Raw genomic sequence first — 17,319 nt, forward strand, 5'->3', positions numbered from 1 at the left:
TCAGGAACTCAAGGCCATCTTGCCCTGACAGCCAGGCCTACTGCAGACTGAAGGTGGTGCAGGGTTACTCTACTAGTAGGATCAAGGGATGATTGCTTGAAATGACCAACAGACATGTCTTCTCCTGAAGGCTAGCTTTATGGTTTTCCTGGTTATTAAATCTGCTCATGCTGGTTGAAGAACAAATTTAAGAAGTGTGAAGAGGACTGGGGATGTAGCTCAATTGGTAAAGTGCTTGCCTAACATGCAGATAGCCCTGGGTTCTATCCCCAGCTCTGTACAAACTGGGTGTGGTGGATCATGTGGTGATCTCAGCACTCAGGGAGCCCAAGGTCATCATTAGCTAGATAGTAAGTTCTAGGCCAGCCTGGGTTCATGAGATGCCTTTAATAGAAAAAGGGGTGGGGGAGAGAGGAAGAGAGGAAGAGAGGAAGAGAGGAGATAGAGACAACTATTACTTTTTAGTGCCTTCACAAGTCTGCTTTCTATGTGTATCCGGACATCTGGATACTGATTTTTTACAAAGTTTGAAAGACTGTTTCATATACAGTTTGCTAAGAGTACTGAGCTGCAGGGGTCTTCCCATGACCAGTTGAGTTTTAGAGCAGTGAGTGTAGTGTTTCGATTGCACAGTGAAACAGTCACAGCAGAGACAGACAACCCTCTTCTCCGCAGCCTTCCTCACCTTGTTCCCAATGAGATACTTAAGTGAATGCTCGGCAGGCATCTGACGGTGATGTGAGGTGTGTTGGTTTAAACATAGGTTAGATCCGTGTAGTCCAGCCTGGCGTGAGAACTAAGACTGTCTGCCAGAGGAGCTCAGGGCAGCTTGGTCATCGTGTCAGCTGCATGTTAGAGCGAACGCACTGCTGAAGTTGTGTGTTTTATGAACTATTCTGTTCCAGTTACTTTTCAAGCTTTCCTAGGGGAGAAATTATTTTTCTAGGAGAACTCTCTGAATCACCACTTTCTTCTTTCCATGTTCTTCCTTCCTTGACCCCTTCACCCTGGTTTCCTTCTGGAAGGCCAGTTCTTGCTAGGTAGCCCAGGATAACCTGTTACTCTATCCTAGGCCAGCTTCAAACTCCTGCCAGCCCTCTTGATTCAGCCTACGTGAGTGCTATGACTTTAGAGATTATAGATCTGAGATATGATCATTCCCAACTGAGATGAATACTTTTCTGTCTGCCTCTTGGTAGAGAAATCCCCATGCTCAATACATAACATTCTACTAGCAACACACACACACACACATACACACATACACACACACACAGAGAGACAGACAGAGACAGAGAGAGAGACAGAGAGAAACAGAGAGACAGAGAGACAGAGACAGACAGAGAGAGACACAGAGAGAAACAGAGAGACAGAGACAGAGACAGAAAGAGACAGAGAGAGACAGAAAGACAGAGAGTGAGAGACAGAGACAGCAAGAGACAGAAAGAGACACAGAGACAGAGATACAGAGACATAAAGAGAGAGAAATAGAGTAATGAGATACTGTTCCTGCACTGAATATCTCCCTAGTTCTTGAGGCAAGGGCTGACACCCAAGCCATTTTACCACTGACAACTGTGCAGTTGTTGCTGTAGAAGAGTCCAGAAAGTGCCTTTGGCTGATGTCACTGACCTCCCTTCATCCCAGGAAACCTCAGTAGGGAGGGTCCCAGCCTGACCCTCGTGGTTTGTGTGCATGCTGCCACGGCATCCATTGTACTGTGTTGGTACTTCATGGGACAGGCCACTCTGATCACTCAGGGCTTCCTCCTCAAGGTGACATTGGCAAATGACCTGTTGAAGAACCCGGAGAAGCCCGAGGCTTCAGGTAGGCACTGCGCCTACTTGTTGAGAGTTCCCAGCTCTGGGGTCATCTTTGTTACCCCACATTGTCATACAGTGTGTTTGCCACCCCCTTCTTGTAGCTCCCTCCTCCTGCCGGACACTGGCAGATTCCTGCATTTTAGCGGATGCGTCTAGAGGGGTAATTTATTCCGAGAACTGGGTGCTTCAGGAGCTGGTGCTTTTGCTCCTTATTTTAAAATGGGTTTTAATAGAGATGATTGCCTGGCCATGGGAAGCCATGAGAAGGATCTGTGGGTGGCTAATTGCTTCAGTTTAACTAGAACTTGGGGTGCTTTCTCATGTCTCAGGCAAGGATTTAAGAGCTTTTCTCTTCTAGAAGGGTTTTAGCTTCAGCTTCACTGCTTTCTAGTCAGGGCTTGCAACTTAAAAACAAAACAAAACTTCAGTGCTGGGGCTTGAATTTAGCACCTTTCACATGCTTTCACCTTTCATTGCTTTCACCTTTCACCTTTCACCTTTCATATCCACCCCCACCACTTAGCCACTTCTACCCTTCTTTCAGAATTTTTATAGGTGTAGAATAATCAAGTGGATATACTATGCATAGGGCCAGACTTCCCTTCTGGGGAGATGAACTCCAGATTATACCCATCACCGGGACTTTGCTAAGAGTGTGCAGCTAGAAATGGACCCATTTCATGGTCTCCAAAGGCTTTCAGGGCTTCTTGTAGCTTCTTAGCCCAAAAGAAATGCAATGAAGGCAAGCGTTTCTCTTTTCCCAAACTATTCTCCCTTGAGAGTGTTATTTCCTAGTATCCGGGGAGGCCTCGTCATTTCCACGACTTGCATGATTCTGTCTTCTCGGAGTCCCAGTAACTGAAGAGTAATGCTCAGGCCGGTTCCTATGTGTGGTGAAGCATGTGGACTGTCGGGCTAAGTGCTCCTGTTTAGCTCTCTGCAGAGCTCTTGTGAATGCAGACGCTATGCTGACCACACCCTCATGGTCTGCAGCTTACTCTGCCTGTTATTCGGTAAGGAAAGGTGGGCTCAGAGAAGTTTCCTCACCTTCTCAAGAATATGGGGCTGGAGGGCAGGATGGAGAAGGTTCGACAGTCTGTCACCTGTGAGGATAATGGAGCCATACTCTTGGTGTGGGCCACCTGCACAGATTCCCCATGCTCGGTCACTGACAGGTGCAAAATCCCTTCTGTAAACCTGAGCAGGCCGCCCGTGCCTGTTGTGGAAATCCTTGTTTGTTCTTTAATTTAAGAACACAGTTATGCTCCAGACTCAGGACTAACTGTTTTCCAGCAACTTGTCACTTTTGGTTACTGCTGTGACATATGTCTGACAAATTCTTGTGTTAACGAGAAAGGCTGTGCCCCATGGGTAATGCTGGTAGTCAGCCCTGCAAACCCACTTCCAGAACCACCTTCCTTGAGAATGTCTGTCGGTGTTATGTTTATGGCTTTCCCCCTTGCTCTCTCTGTGCACATGTGTGTACTCTTGTGCTCCTTCTGTACCATTCCTGGGATCAGACTTAACACCAGGACTTAGAGATCTAGCAGCAAGAGCCTGGGCGTATCCTGGGAACTCTGTGCTGCCTCCCTCCCAGGCTACCTGACAATCCTTACAGTGAGGAACAAGACTCAAGTTTTTTCCCCCTTTGTGTTCAGTTTTTCATGTCATAGGGTGGCATTTCCCAGCTCTCCTGTGGTGATGTGTTAGCTGTCCTATCGGTGATGTGTGCTTTCTGTGGCTTCTGGTGTCAGCTCCGAACGCCTCATTACAACTTGCTTATTCCCTAGAGAATGCCAGGAAACAGGGGAAAAGCATTTGCAAGCTAGTCTGCTTTCCTCCGTTCAAACAGAATATCCCAGTAGGAGCACGTGAACACCGAGCCTGTCTTCAGTGGGCTGGCTTTAGATCTAAGTTGTAGCCAGCCCTTGCCCTGGCTTCCCTGTCAGCACAAGCCAGTGACAGGAGCCTAGAGTTGGAGTTCTTACTGTGGCTGATGCATACTGCAGCATTTGAGGGATCCCTAAGGAAGGAAGATGTGTATGACCACAGTGATTTATCTCAGCCTTAGGTTGGGTCCTGGTCCTGCCTTGGATGGCTCTCAGGGAGGATTTGATGGTGAAGAGGCAGTTGCCGTTTTCTAAATATGTTCTTGTACTTTTCCGTTTCTCCCATAATGTCACTACTGTCAGTCTGTCAGTTTAAGTAAGCCGCACTCACCCTTCGTGTCTGGTGATGGCAGGAGATCCAGGCAGCACACTCCAACCCTGGCTGGGCTCTGGTGCTCAGGGACTTTTGTGAACATCCGCAGCCCTCTGTAGACCCTTCTTTCACTCTCCTGCTGGCCCTGAGTCTGTCTAGATAAATCAGTGCTTTTCAATGTTCCCCAAGGCTTGGCACTTCCATACAGCAGTGAGCCCACTCAGGGTGGGCTGCTTTGTATCACTTCCTGGTTTTTCTAAAATAATATGGTCACAACTCTCAGTAAGAACTTAGAGGTAGGAGGGAGAGTATCTTAGTCAGGGTTTCTATTCCTGCACAAACATCATGACCAAGAAGCAAGCTGGGGAGGAAAGGGTTTATCCAGCTTACACTTCCACATTGCTGTTCATCACCAAAGTAAGTCAGGACTGGAACTCACGCAGGTCAGGAAGCAGGAGCTGATGCAGAGGCCGTGCAGGCTTACTTACTGGCTTGCTTCCCCTGGTTTGCTCCACTTGCTCTCTTATAGAACCCAAGACCACCAGCCCAGAGATGGCACCACCCACAATGGGCTGGGTTCTCCCCCACTTGATCACTAGTTGAGAAAATGTCTTACAGCTGGGTTTCATGAAGGCTTTTCCTCAACGGAGGCTCCTTTCTCTGTGATAATTCCAGCTTGTGTCAAGTTGACACACAAAACCAGCCAGTACAGAGAGGAAAGATACTCTTAGATGACTTTAATTAACCATAGACTCTCAGTAAATATGGACTTGTTTATTCTGAACAGTTAAAGCTTTGGGTAGGGGTCTTCAATTCTATTAAGAAAGTTTATTACTTATGGCACACTGATGCTGCTATTGGGTAGAGTCCCAGAGCGTGTTTCTTAAAAGTTCAGACTTCACCTGGCTTCCTCACAGACACCAAGAGACCAGCTTCTTTTCCATGTCCATGTGTCACATCTGTGTTGGGATCCCATGTGACTCTTTGAGCTTCACCCATATTTCCCTCCCCCCTAGAAAACAGGAAGAGGGAGATGGAAAAGGCCAGCCATGCGCCTCTCTTTTGAGAACAAGACTAGGAACTTATGCATATTCATTTTCTTCATATCCCATTGGCTGGGATTTGATAACCTAGCCAACGTGTAGCTGCAAGGGAGTCTGAGAAATGTAGTCTTACTTCAATCATTGGTTTGAGGGGGAAAGCAAAATTTTGAGTTTTGCTGGGGAGAGGGGCTCTGATCCAAGTGTGAGCTCTGCTCTGTGGTTTGGTTTCATAGTTTTGGTGAGAGTGAAGGGTTGCCCTTGGCTCTGCCTCCACCGGACAGCAGGAATATGGCATGATGAAATGTGACGGCCGTGTGAAGAAGGCGAGAGTTTTCCCTCCGGAGGCCAAGACTTTCAGTGTCATTAGCCAAGGCTGCCTCTTCCTCTTCCCACTTAATTTTGTGTTTCCTGTTCTTAGAGAAAATAAAGCAGTAAATTGCTGCTCTGTCTGAGGCGCTCGGGATGCTATTTAATTTCATTTTTGGTTTATGTTTATTTTGGGAAGTGGGGCAGTGCTCAGAATTCTCCGGGAGAAATAAGCACTCATTTATCATTTATTCTTAGATGTCTTTTCTAGCCAGGGAATGAGCTGCTTTTTCTCGGGAACTCGATTCACCCCCACCTATCGCCTACAGCCCTGGGCATCTCCACCTGTGGCATAGCCTGGAACTACCACCTGCCCCTCTCTTCCTTTGTTCTTCTCTTAGAGAACACAAGCACCACTCTCTCCCACCCTGTCCCCACCACACTGGCTGTGCTCTTTAGGGCCAGGGGTGCTTTCAGAGTGCTTATTTGCTTTCACACCGGACCTGTCTCTGAACATGCTCCTGACCATCTCGGTATCTTTCTCATTTTGCTGTGGATTTTGTTCAGCTCCAGGAAGACTCTTGGTTTCTAGAGGGCAGGACCTGTGTGTCTCTCTGTGCTCCCTCTTTTCCTCTTCGCTGGAGTTGGGGAAAGAGTGTCAGATCCAACCAGGTCTGGCTGTCAGAAGAATGGAGTGGCATATAGGGACTGCGCAGAGGTCCCACTAGGTGCCAGCAGTAGGAGCTCTTCCCGATCCCCTTCCCCTGTCTTGTAGCTCATTGAGGAATTCAAATGATGCCCCCAGCCTCATTAGTCCTTTGGGTGTGGTTTTATGTAAGAGAATTTGAAATTGCCTTGCCTGTAGTGTATAGTCCTAAAAACAGGTTTTTAAGTGAAAGCATCCCTGGCTGTGAGTTTTCTAAATACAAACAAACCCCCTTCAAGAGACAAATTGGCCGGAAGTTAAGGGAAGCTGTTGGTGTGATTGGAGAGGCCTCTCAGATATCACTGCCCAGGCTTGACTGGCAGCATCCTGATTGGGCAAGACAAAGGACTGTTGCCGTAGTAATAAAAGATAGGCGAGCCGGATTCCCTCGCTCACCGCTCCACATTGGGCCCCTGGTACTCTCGGACCCAGGCGGTCGCTCCCTGGTGTTAGTTCTGGTACTGTAGGGCCATAAAGAACTAACATGGGGTTGGGGATTTAGCTCAGTGGTAGAGCGCTTGCCTAGGAAGCGCAAGGCCCTGGGTTCGGTCCTCAGCTCCGAAAAAAAGAACCCAAAAAGAAAAAAAAAAGAACTAACATTAATTTATCTCAGTGGCAGCTGGCTTCAGTGAGGCACCACGCCACGTTAGACTAGCTGTCTTCTGGCCCCAGCGGTCTCTCCACTCTCATTGGCCAGCCATAAAATCAAGACTCAACAAACTGTAACCCAACAATCAAATTTACACGTTAAATACTCAATCCACAATACATCCACAGAATAAACTCACTGACAATTAATAAAGATAGATACTGCCCACCTAGACAAGATAAAATTGACCCAGACCACCCTGCATCAGAATCTTCTTCATCTTGAATTTTCTTGCTCCTCTTCCTCCTCCCTCCTTCCTAAACTTTTCCCCACCTATCCTTCCTTCTCATCCAATGATAGGCTACGCCTTGTCCTGGACCCGCCTTGCTGCATAATGACTTCATCCTACCCATGATCAAGAGCAATAGGAGCTGCCAAGAGAGGGGGCAAGAACACAGAACACGCAGTGTAGCTATACACCCCTCAAACACGTCTCTTTCCTCTTCTGCGCATGCACTTGAAATAATTGCCCCAGGGCACAGCTTCGGAGGAGGCTCAACTGAATTTTGATCCTAGTTTCACCTGACAACAAAGTCTTTCTCTTTGTGTGTTGTTGCTTCCCTGACTGATTGTTTGGGATACAGCAAGGGAAAACATCCTTTGTGTTGTGTGTGTTGAGGGTATGCAGAGTTAAGAGCTGGGAGCTATGGGGGACAGCAGAGATGCTTTCTTGCAAGATATTTTTTTTTCTGGTTTGGGCTTATAATTATAATTAAAATGATCTGATTGCATGTATTGTGGGAGGACATTGGCCTTGATTGTAGCTGGTTGCTGCACCATGAAAAGAACTTACAGCAAACACTAGATATTAGGAAACTTGGATGGAATGAAAGCTAATGGAGGGATTCTCTCTGGCCTTACAGATGGGCACTGTTGTGTTTTTTAAAAAAGATAGAGAAGCCAGGAATATGTTTGTTGTAGGTTTGGTAAGGTGTGGGGTAGGAGGGTACCTCTGCGGGCCCACACTGAGGGATCCCTTTCCCCTGAGGGACCAGCCACATGATGGTATAGTATAGAATAGAGTTTATTCAGGCATGGGGAGGGGAGTTAAGAGAAAGGCAGAGAGAGGGGGTTGGGGGAGGTAGAGGAGTAGAGGCCAGCCATGAGCATGTGGGGAGAAAGGGGAGCAAGAGCAAGAGGGCAAGGGAGAGAGGGAGAGGCAAGCAGCTCCTTTGATAGTGAGTCAGGCCTACACTAAACACTAACAGGCACATTATCTGAGAAACTCCCTTATTTTTTTTAATGCAATTTATACTGAGATTGGAGTGGTAATATTGTTAGAATTCATTATTTAGCTTCCAGTATGCTTCTGTGCCTGTCTCCTTTGAAGCTCAAAGCATCTTGTAGAGAAGATAATGCTGCCTCTTTTATGGCTAAGGAGACAGTGGCGTTGCTTGCCATAGGTCACGCAGCTAGCAAGAAGGGAGATGGGCTCAGCAGTCCTGGGCAGTGGTGTGCTCCCTGTCTCTGAGTGCCATGGCAACCATTGGTTCTGGTAACTGCAGATGGTGCTGGTGGGCCAGCGGCTGATGCCTTCATGGATCTGATCGTGTCAAAGCACAGGCGATGGGTGTCGGTGGGTCAAGGGTGGTGACAGCCCCCTTTCCACCTGCAGCAGAGGATTTGACAAATGTCATTTCACACCTCCAGCTGCTATATGTCAAGTATTTATCATAGTTAGCAATGGATAGACTGACACATACGGGAGAAATCATACTGAGGAGAAAGGAGTTTTTTTCTTCTCTTTAAAACTGGTGAGAGACAACGGTCCACTAGAGAATGTTTCTGTAGACTCAGGAGTCATCATTTTCCCACCAGTCTAGGCGACTTCCCCAGTTCCCAATAAGAATGAGATGGCTCCAGAGAACGCAGCCACCATCCATTCCCTGCTTTCCTCTAAGCAGCAAGGAGAAAGCACTGGTGATCTGAGATGAGTTCTTGCCTCCTGGTTAGTCCCTCAGATCCTGTCCTGTGGTAGGCTCATGTTTGTGATCCACTTCTGTGTGCCAAGAGACCGGGGTTGCAACCCTTACCACAAGGCTGGTGTGCTGTGTGTTTTGAGCAGGCAGACTTCTGCCCTGAAGTCTTCTACTTAGACGGTGTCTGGGCTTCAGGAGAAGGTGTGTGTCTGGGCTGTAGGAGAAGGTGTCTGTCTGGGCTCGGCCTTTGACCTGGAGGATTCCTGTGGTTTATGTGGATTGTATAATTTAGTCTCAGAACAAAGATTCCACAGCCCCATCTGTTCCTCAGCTCATTCACAGACTGCCCACATCTCTGGGACAGTCCTCATTAGAGGAGACTGACTGGACAAGAGAGCCTTCTGAAAGCCACCTGCAGTGCCCACAAAGCCAGCCAAGCTGCATACATGCTGATGGAGGGTCAGAAGCCATGTTCTAAAGTCAGAGCTTAGAAAAACCTGAGGATCAAATCAGACAGTCGTGGAAGCAGATCCTGGCTCTGTTCTGGTACTTGGTAGGATGAAACCCTTGTATTCCCAAGCCTGCTTCTTCATCTGGAACTGCTGCAAACAGAATGGCAGCTTTAAGCCCAGGCTGATCCCTTCTAGAACTTGTGTTTCTGCCTGGTGCCCCAGCAGGAGCCACGGCTTGTGCATGTCAGTGGTGCTCTCTCTTCTTTACTGTGTCTGTTGATTTTAGTCAGTTGACATTTCTACCAGGGACTTTGGTGGGTGTCTTAGTTAGGGTTTTACGGCTGTGAACAGAAACGGTGACCAAGGCAAGTCTTATGAAGAGCAACATTTAAGAAGGCTAGCTTACAGGTTCAGAGGTTCAGTCCATTATCATCAAGGCGAGAACATGGCAGCATCCAGGCAGGCATGGTGCAGGAGGAGCTGAGAGTTCTACATCTTCGGAGTTCTGGAGGCTGCTAGCAGAATATTGACTTCCAGGCAGCTGGGATGAGGGTCTTAAAGCCCACACTCACAGTGACACACCTACTCCAACAAGGCCGCACTTCTAATAGTACTACTCCCTGGGCATGTAGAAACCATCACAGTGACTGTCAGCTAAGGGTTTAAAGGTAAGGAGGAGACGTGCTAGAAAAGATAGTGATGGGAATGTGGATTGCCCACCTTTTGTGTGAGAAGAGCTTAAAGGATGTTTATGTGGGGGATTCAATACAAGAGAATCTTCTGGTGAGGAGTGGACCAGGCAGGCACTGAGTGGACCAGCTCCAAGAATCCTCTGCTGACCTGACTGCAGTGTCTCGGAACTTTTTCCTTTCTTACCTGTCTTCACTATGGTCCTTCATGCACATGAAAAAGGGGTAATGCTAGCTCTTATCAGAGGCCTAGCTCTGAGTTATAGCTATGCAGTGACAAAGACAAACACTGCCTCAAGAAAACCAGGCAAGGAGTGGGGGCTGGAGAGAGCCCAAGAGGAAGGGCAATAGACTTTAGGGGAAGGCAAGCATGCAGGGAGTTACCTTGAGCTTTGCAGAGCATAGAGCTAACCTGGGCCAGGCTGACCCTTTATTTGTGCTAAAGGAAAGGATGGGGAGAGGATTGCAGAGACCTTGAGTAAGGGTGGCAGAGCCAAATCAGGGAAAGGAACCCCCCTTTTCTGATTAGAACTGGCATAATGGCAGCCCACACCCCTGACTTAGACAGCCCAGGTTTCCCACGGGTGAAATGGAATTACCCATTGGAGAAACTAAGGCACACTCTGAGGAGTCCCACAGACCAGCCCAGATGTGTAAGTTAGCAGAGAAGACAGTGCTGCAGAGGGGCACCGTGGCAGAGCTGCTGGGCAGAGACTGCCCACCAGGCCAGCTTGGATAGCCAGAGGCAGGAACAGAGGAAAGGCCAGGTGGAAGCCACAGGCTTTTCCTGGCTGGCTTTGGAGTCTGTCCCTCCCTCACGGGAAGCTCAGGTGTTTAATTACACCAAACTGTGATCACAAGCAAACACCAGAGGGCTTGGCTGGAACCCAAGAGTTTAGCAAGTGGAAGTGAGGCAGGGTTTCGGAGCACAGGGCTTTGTGAATGGGGCTCAGCGTCGGGTTCAGTTGTCCTTGCTTTCCTTTCTGCCCTCCCTCCTTCCCACGAATACAGATCAAACCCTTTCTGTGTGCCAGGCACTTAGACATGGTGTGAGGACACACGGACAGCCACTCCTCTTCTAGTGATGATGGACCAGAGCTGCAGTGGTGGTGTGGGCACTCACTAGCTTCAGGTTTATTTTGGATGCTGTCCTATTAACTATGTTCCCAGGATTCCCTTCTGCCATTGGCTTTTGGAACCAACCCCACAATGTGACATTTATTCAAATGTGACTCTCGAAGCCTTAACAATATTCATCTGGGAACACAGACATGAGCAGGGATGTAGTAAACAGCACAAAAATTCAAGTTTTCCTTTCTGTCATGTGCAGCAAGATTACTAGAATTCAACTCATATAAATTTTTAATTAAAATTTGTTTCAAGTGTATATGGGTACGTGTGTGTGAACATGTGTGTATGCATGTATGTCAGTTCACATGCATTGGCATGTGTATGGGTTCATATGCATAGGCATGTAGGTATATGTACATATGTAGGCATGTGTGTGTATGATTGTATGTGGCTACACATGCATGGGCATGTGGGTGGGTGTACATGTGTGGGCATGTGTGTGGGTGTATATGTGTGGGCATGTGTGTATGCATGTGTGGGCATGTGTGTGGGTGTACATGTGTGGGTATGTGTGTGGATATACATGTGTGGGCATGTGTGTATGCATGTGTGGGCATGTGTGTGGGTGTATATGTGTGGGCATGTGTGTATGCATGTGTGGGCATGTGTGTGGGTGCACATGTGTGTATGCATGTGTGTGGGTGCAAATATGTGTATGCATGTATGTGGGTGCATATGTATGGGCATGTGTGTATGCATGTGTGGGGGGCATATGTATGTTGGTGCACATGCATGTAGAGGTTCCAGGTTGATGCTGGGATTCATTTCCAACCGTTTGCAACCATATGCACAGAGGCAGGGTCTCTCAATCTACCCAGAACTCACCAACAGGTTAGTATAACTAGCCAGCTTTCTTTGGTGGATCTTCTGTCTTTGTGTTCCAAGATTAGAATTGCAAGACGGCCACCATACCTGTCCAGCATGTCCATGGGTTTTGGGGATGAACCCTGATCCTCAGTTTTGCACAGCAAACTCCACCTCAATTTTTAATTAAAAATATATAATCGGCTTACAAAATCATAAAAATACAGCCATGAGTTTCTATATAATATCCATCACACACATACAGTGTGTTACTTATCTCTTTATTTATATATTTACTTCTTTGCAGTACTAGGGAGTGAATACCTTTCACATCCTAGGTAAATGTTCTACCACTGAATCATCCCTAGCACAGTGTGCAATGCTTAAGTTAAGCTGAAGCTCCTCAGACATTCATATCGAGAACCTTCCAGTTCTTTTACCTTTCGGTGTGTATCCATTGTTGTCACTCGTGGTATAGCTCAGAGCTCCTGCCTCCCATCTGTGTCCAACCTCTCCGTTCCCCTTCTCCCTCTCTCCCTGGCTTCTGGAACCACAATTCTGGTCTTTATTTCTGGGAGAGCTACTCTTTTAGCTTCCAAATATGTGTGAGAACATGTGGTGTTTATCTTCCAGTGCCTGGCATATTTCACTCCACACAATGGCCTCCAGTTCCACCCGGGTTATTGCAAATAATGAGGAGGATGAAGCGTTTTATCTGGGGGTAGGGGGGAGGGCTTGCTACTGACTTTTTGTTAACCCGGGGTCCCCAGCACTGCCCATTGTTTCTGTGGGGGGTATTGTGGGAAGCTGTGCATATGTGTGTGCTGAGGGTGGGGGACAGGAACATGCATGCATTTGTGCACAAGTGTATGTGGAGGCCAGAGGCTGACATCAGGTTATCATGACTACCTTGATTGTTTCTAGAGGGGTGTGTGTGTGTGTGTGTGTGTGTGTGTGTGTGTGTGTGTGTGTGTGTTGGTGAGACAAGGTCCATCACTGAGCTTGGAGGAGCTCGCCAATTGGCTGGACTGACTGGCCTGTCTCTTGCACTCTAGAACTGGGGTACAGGCACATACTGCCACACCTTTATAGGAATGCTGGGAGTTTGAACTCAGGTCTGGTGTTTGTTTGGTAAGTGCTTTGTTTGAGCCCTTGCTGCAGCCCAAAGCAGCCTATTGTCTCGCCTGGTCGCCTCTCCTTTCCATCGCTGGCTATTCCTCCAATACTTCGTGGATCCTTGGCTGCAATGTGATTCTGTCATGGTGGGTGGATCTTCTGATGTTCTGTATCACCCACAGTGATGGAGAAGCATCCTGAGCTGTCCTGCTGAACTCTGGTTCTGGCACAGTCAGGGTCCCATGGTGTTGCCAGCGTTTGTTCCCTCACTGAGGCTTTCTTTCATCCCAGTCTCTTCCCGAGACCCTGCTTCAGTTGGGGCTGCAAGGCTCTGTGTTCCCTCTTCTCACAGGAGCTCAGTTATGGCAGCGTTCCTAGACAGGCTTGCTCTCTTCCATTCATGGAAGGCTGTGTGTCTGCCTTCCCTTGAACTGGCTTTTGGACTCAACTCCATGATCCCAGTAGACCAAGCCCTTGCCCAGTGGCCACAGCCTCATAGCTGTTGAGGAGGAGAGACTTACTCACCCTGTAGAGGTGTGACTGGGATGTGGCCATTACCCCACATCCCACTCAGCAGAGTGGTCTCAGGGTCTCTCATTAAATATACTCCAACTTTTTACCGGCACAGGCTTAGATGTGAATTTACCTTTATGATTCTGGACTGTCTGTGAGGCACGGTCACAGGCATTTCCTCCCAAGGTCTAGGTATCCAATCCACCCTTGGGCTGGGCTAGGGTGATCACCTCCCTAGCCTCAGTCAGCACTGAAGCTACATGCAGGTGGCCCCTTATTTAATCCCATCACACATCGGCTGAGGCACAGCTACCCGACCCCATCTTCCTCTCTGACCCACTTCAGAAGCTGTCAGGAGGGGAGAGGCATCACTGTGTCCATCCTTTTTTTTTTTTTTTTTGGTTCTTTTTTTCGGAGCTGGGGATCGAACCCAGGGCCTTGCGCTTCCTAGGCAAGCGCTCTACCACTGAGCTAAATCCCCAACCCCCACTGTGTCCATCCTTGAGAGTACTAGGGTGGATGTGTGAATGGAATACCTGTGTGCACTACTTTTTAAATTTACGCTCTGTGCGCATCATTCCCATGTAATAAAGGATTTATAAGGAACAGTTCTGGAAACCTTTTCATTTTTCTGGAGCATGTCTGGAAGCCAGGGGTGTCATGATTATGGAGTTATGTTATACCCTTCTCTCCAGTGGGTGCTCCCGGGAGTCAGAGGGTACTGACTAAACCTGGAGGTAGCCATGCTACAAGATGGTATCTAACTCCATAGCAGCCTGCCATCCCTTCTCTGGACACTGCGCTGTCTGCCATGATGTTCTAGGAACCAGACATGGCTCCTGCTCACCTTGTTTCGCAAGGGCAGCAGGCCAAGGAGGCCTGACTGTTTATAATCCCTGGACTCAGAGGCCCAGCTCTTACAGGCACACATCTATACGTAGAGCCAGGGCTTCCGTCTCTGGGAGAGCAGCTTGCCACTGTGGCAGCCACCTTCTTGCTCCCTTAACCCGCGTCTGGAACCTGCAGTGATGCTGGAAACCCCGAGAGGAGAGGTGGGCAGTGCACAGCTGATGTGAGGGAGCTGCAGGCTTATCCTGGACAAGTGGGTTTGATTTAGGGAGAATCATTTGAGGTCCCTTTGCTGACACACTGCTCGGAGCAAGCAAGTGTCTTTCATACAGGTGAGAGTGAGGCTCAAATCCGTCAACTGATTTCCCTTTTGTGACAACCTTTCCAGCAGATGAGAGCCCATGCCCTGGTCTTCCCTTCCCCTTGAAACCCCACAGACCTGCCTTTGAGAACCCTGCAGGGAACAATAAGGCAGACAATTCTACCTCAGCCTGGCATCATTGAGATGAAAGACCTGGTGCTCACACAGACCTGTCCTGCTCTAACCAGAATGAACAGCCAGTGCTGGCAGTGGTTGCCTCTGCTCATAGGACTGGGGCTGCGTGCAGCTAGAGGTGTCTGTATCCGTTCCAATCATGCTTATATAATGTTTAATGTTTAACTGCCAGCTCAGTAGTCCCCAGGCATTTGGCTTTTATATTTAGACAGATAGGTTGATGACATTGTTGATGTTAAGAGCTCATATGTATTGGTAGCTGTGGTGGTTTAAATATGCCTGGCCCATTATTGGAGCTATTTGGAGCTGTGGCCTTATTGGAATAGATGTGTCATTGTGGGCATGGGCTTTAAGACCCTCATCCTAGCTGCCTGGAAGCCAGTCTTCTCTTAGTAGCTTTCAGATGAAGATGTAGAACTCTCAGCTCCTCCTGCACCATGCCTGCCTGGACGCTGCCATGTTCCCACCTTGATGATAGTAGACTGAACCTCTGAACCTGTAAGCCAACCCCAGTTAAATGTCCTTATAAGAGGTGGTGTCATGGTGTCTGTTCTCATCAGTAAAGCCCAAAATAAGACAGTAACTTCCTAACGATACCATTAACTCATACTAACTCCATCTTCACAGCTCTGAGAGGTGGACTGGCCATTACAGCCATGTCACAAATAAGAAAACCAAAGTATAGGAAGGCTGTGGTCAACTGCTTCAAATCCCGCAGGAGATGGAAGGGCAGGGATTCAAATCTCTAACTGCGTGTACTCATTGACTGACTAGAGCCTATCCTAGGTCCAGATTCCTCTCAGGCTTCCTGGTGTTCTTCCTCCTGCCTGAAAGAGGTCAGTGTTCTGTGGGGCATCAGGAGAGAAAGTGAGGTGGGCAGGCCCTGATGAAAGTGGGCCAATGAGATGGTCTCCTCTTCTTATGTCCTCCTTGCTATTCCTTCTCTGTGTGGCTTTGGAAAGTTCCCTGGCCAGAAACCACCTTCTAATCAACAGTGTCTATCTACCTGTACAAGCCGTAGGTGATGGTGGCTGCCTGCAGGCTGGCTGTGAAGTCCTTGGTTGGGGCCTTGCAGGCAGAGTCCCTGACTGGCTGACACTGCAGTTGGGGATCACCCTGATTACTCTTCCTCCTCCTCTCTGTCCCCTCACTTGGAGATTAGATGTGGGCATTGCCTGATGAGAACTGTCTATAGGGTTTCTAGTTCTAGCCCCTCTTTCAAAATTGGCACAGATACCATGGTGTTCAAGAAGGTAGCCTTGAAGCCTCCAAGCATTTGAGGCTCCAGAACCTTCTCTCTCTGTCCTCACACACAGGGCTGTTTGCTTATCAAGTCTCTTCCCATTGTTTGGTCATTAAACATGGAGGTTCTGAGGCAGTGGAGACTGGTGGGGAGCACAGAGGATCAGAAGAAACCTGGGAGTGCTGCTCTCTTCTCTCCCAGCTTTGGATGGCTTCACCCCACTGCAAGGTGCACTCTGCTCACCACCACCACCACCACCACCACCACCAGGCATCTTATAAATTCAGGCTTCCTTACTGAACCATCTTATGGGGTTGGATGTTCTCACATTCATAGCTTAATGACCTTAATTAATTAGCATATTAGTACGGAGTGAGAGGGTTTTTTTTGTTTGTTTGTTTTTTGGGTTTTTTTTTTTTTTTTTTTTTTTTTTTTTGCTCCACTACTTTTGGTTGGTTCAAAGGCTGGGCACTCCTAAGCCTTCCTCTGCTACCCCAGGCTCAATCAGGGAAGTGGCTAATGTCCACTTTCCCCAATCCTTACATGGCTGGTCTGCTCTGTCTCCTGCAGCTCATGCGTCTCATCTTTCTTCCCCAGCCATGGCGATCCTGTCTCTCCTCCCCGCATTGTAACTCTAAAGGTCTCGTCCCATCTCCCTTTGTCAAGCCATTGGCCACTGGCATCTTTATTGATCAATCAAAGAATCAATTGGGCGCAAAGGACTTTTGGCATCTGGACACACAGATTTCTGCTGAATCAAAGCGTTAGAGCCCATCTCCAACACTAGTGAGAGAACTGTGTGTGCTGCCTATGACGTCACCGGTTCCATTAAGGCTCAGGTCGAGCTTGCATTTCCTGATGTACATGGAGAATCACCTCAGCACCTCAGCACCTGCCCCTGCCTGCTGTTCTCCTGGTGAGTGTGCAGAGTAGAGCTCTGTCCTGAGGGAGGGGACAGGAAGGCTAAGCACAGGGAGTGAGACATTTGTGCTGCTGTGGAGTGGCTCTGCTCCTCTGTCCACACTCCTGTGGAGAAGGGAGAAGTGACCTCCAGCTTTCTTTCTGAGGGTGGGTTTGACATCTGCTCTTTAACTTTAGTCCAGAACTGCTGTGGGAAGCACCTTGGGCTTACACTTGTGTTTGAGCAAGAAGGTGAACAGGTCGCTGAGCCCTTGGTTACTGAATTCCACCCCCACTCATAACTTTTATTGGACACCTAATGTGTGCAAGGCACATAGTCTATCTCTTTTAGCAATTAGACCCTTTACAAATAACATTTACAAGTAACATTTTTTTTCTGTTTGCTAATATAATAAAGTTCTATACCCATCACCTGTGCCTGGAGTAGTTGGGGAGATGGTGGGAATCGGGGAATGTA

General features: G+C 48.2%; 1 protein-coding gene across 5 annotated transcripts in view; it reads left to right on the forward strand.

The window, feature by feature from the left end:
* Window positions 1–17,319, forward strand: part of Kcnh1 (potassium voltage-gated channel subfamily H member 1) — a 302,612-nt gene that overhangs the window by 139,045 nt on the left and 146,248 nt on the right. Inside the window, exon 1 of one of the 5 annotated variants that reach the window (XM_039091086.2) lies at window positions 53–16,857. The exons of the other annotated variants lie outside the window; for them this stretch is intronic. Coding sequence (XP_038947014.1) covers window positions 16,752–16,857 — 106 coding nt within the window. The 5' untranslated portion in view covers window positions 53–16,751. Of the gene's footprint in view, window positions 1–52; window positions 16,858–17,319 lie in introns of those variants that run through there. 5 annotated transcript variants of the gene reach the window in all.

The sequence above is a fragment of the Rattus norvegicus genome, chromosome 13, assembly GCF_036323735.1.
Source record: "Rattus norvegicus strain BN/NHsdMcwi chromosome 13, GRCr8, whole genome shotgun sequence".
Lineage (NCBI taxonomy): Eukaryota > Metazoa > Chordata > Mammalia > Rodentia > Muridae > Rattus > Rattus norvegicus.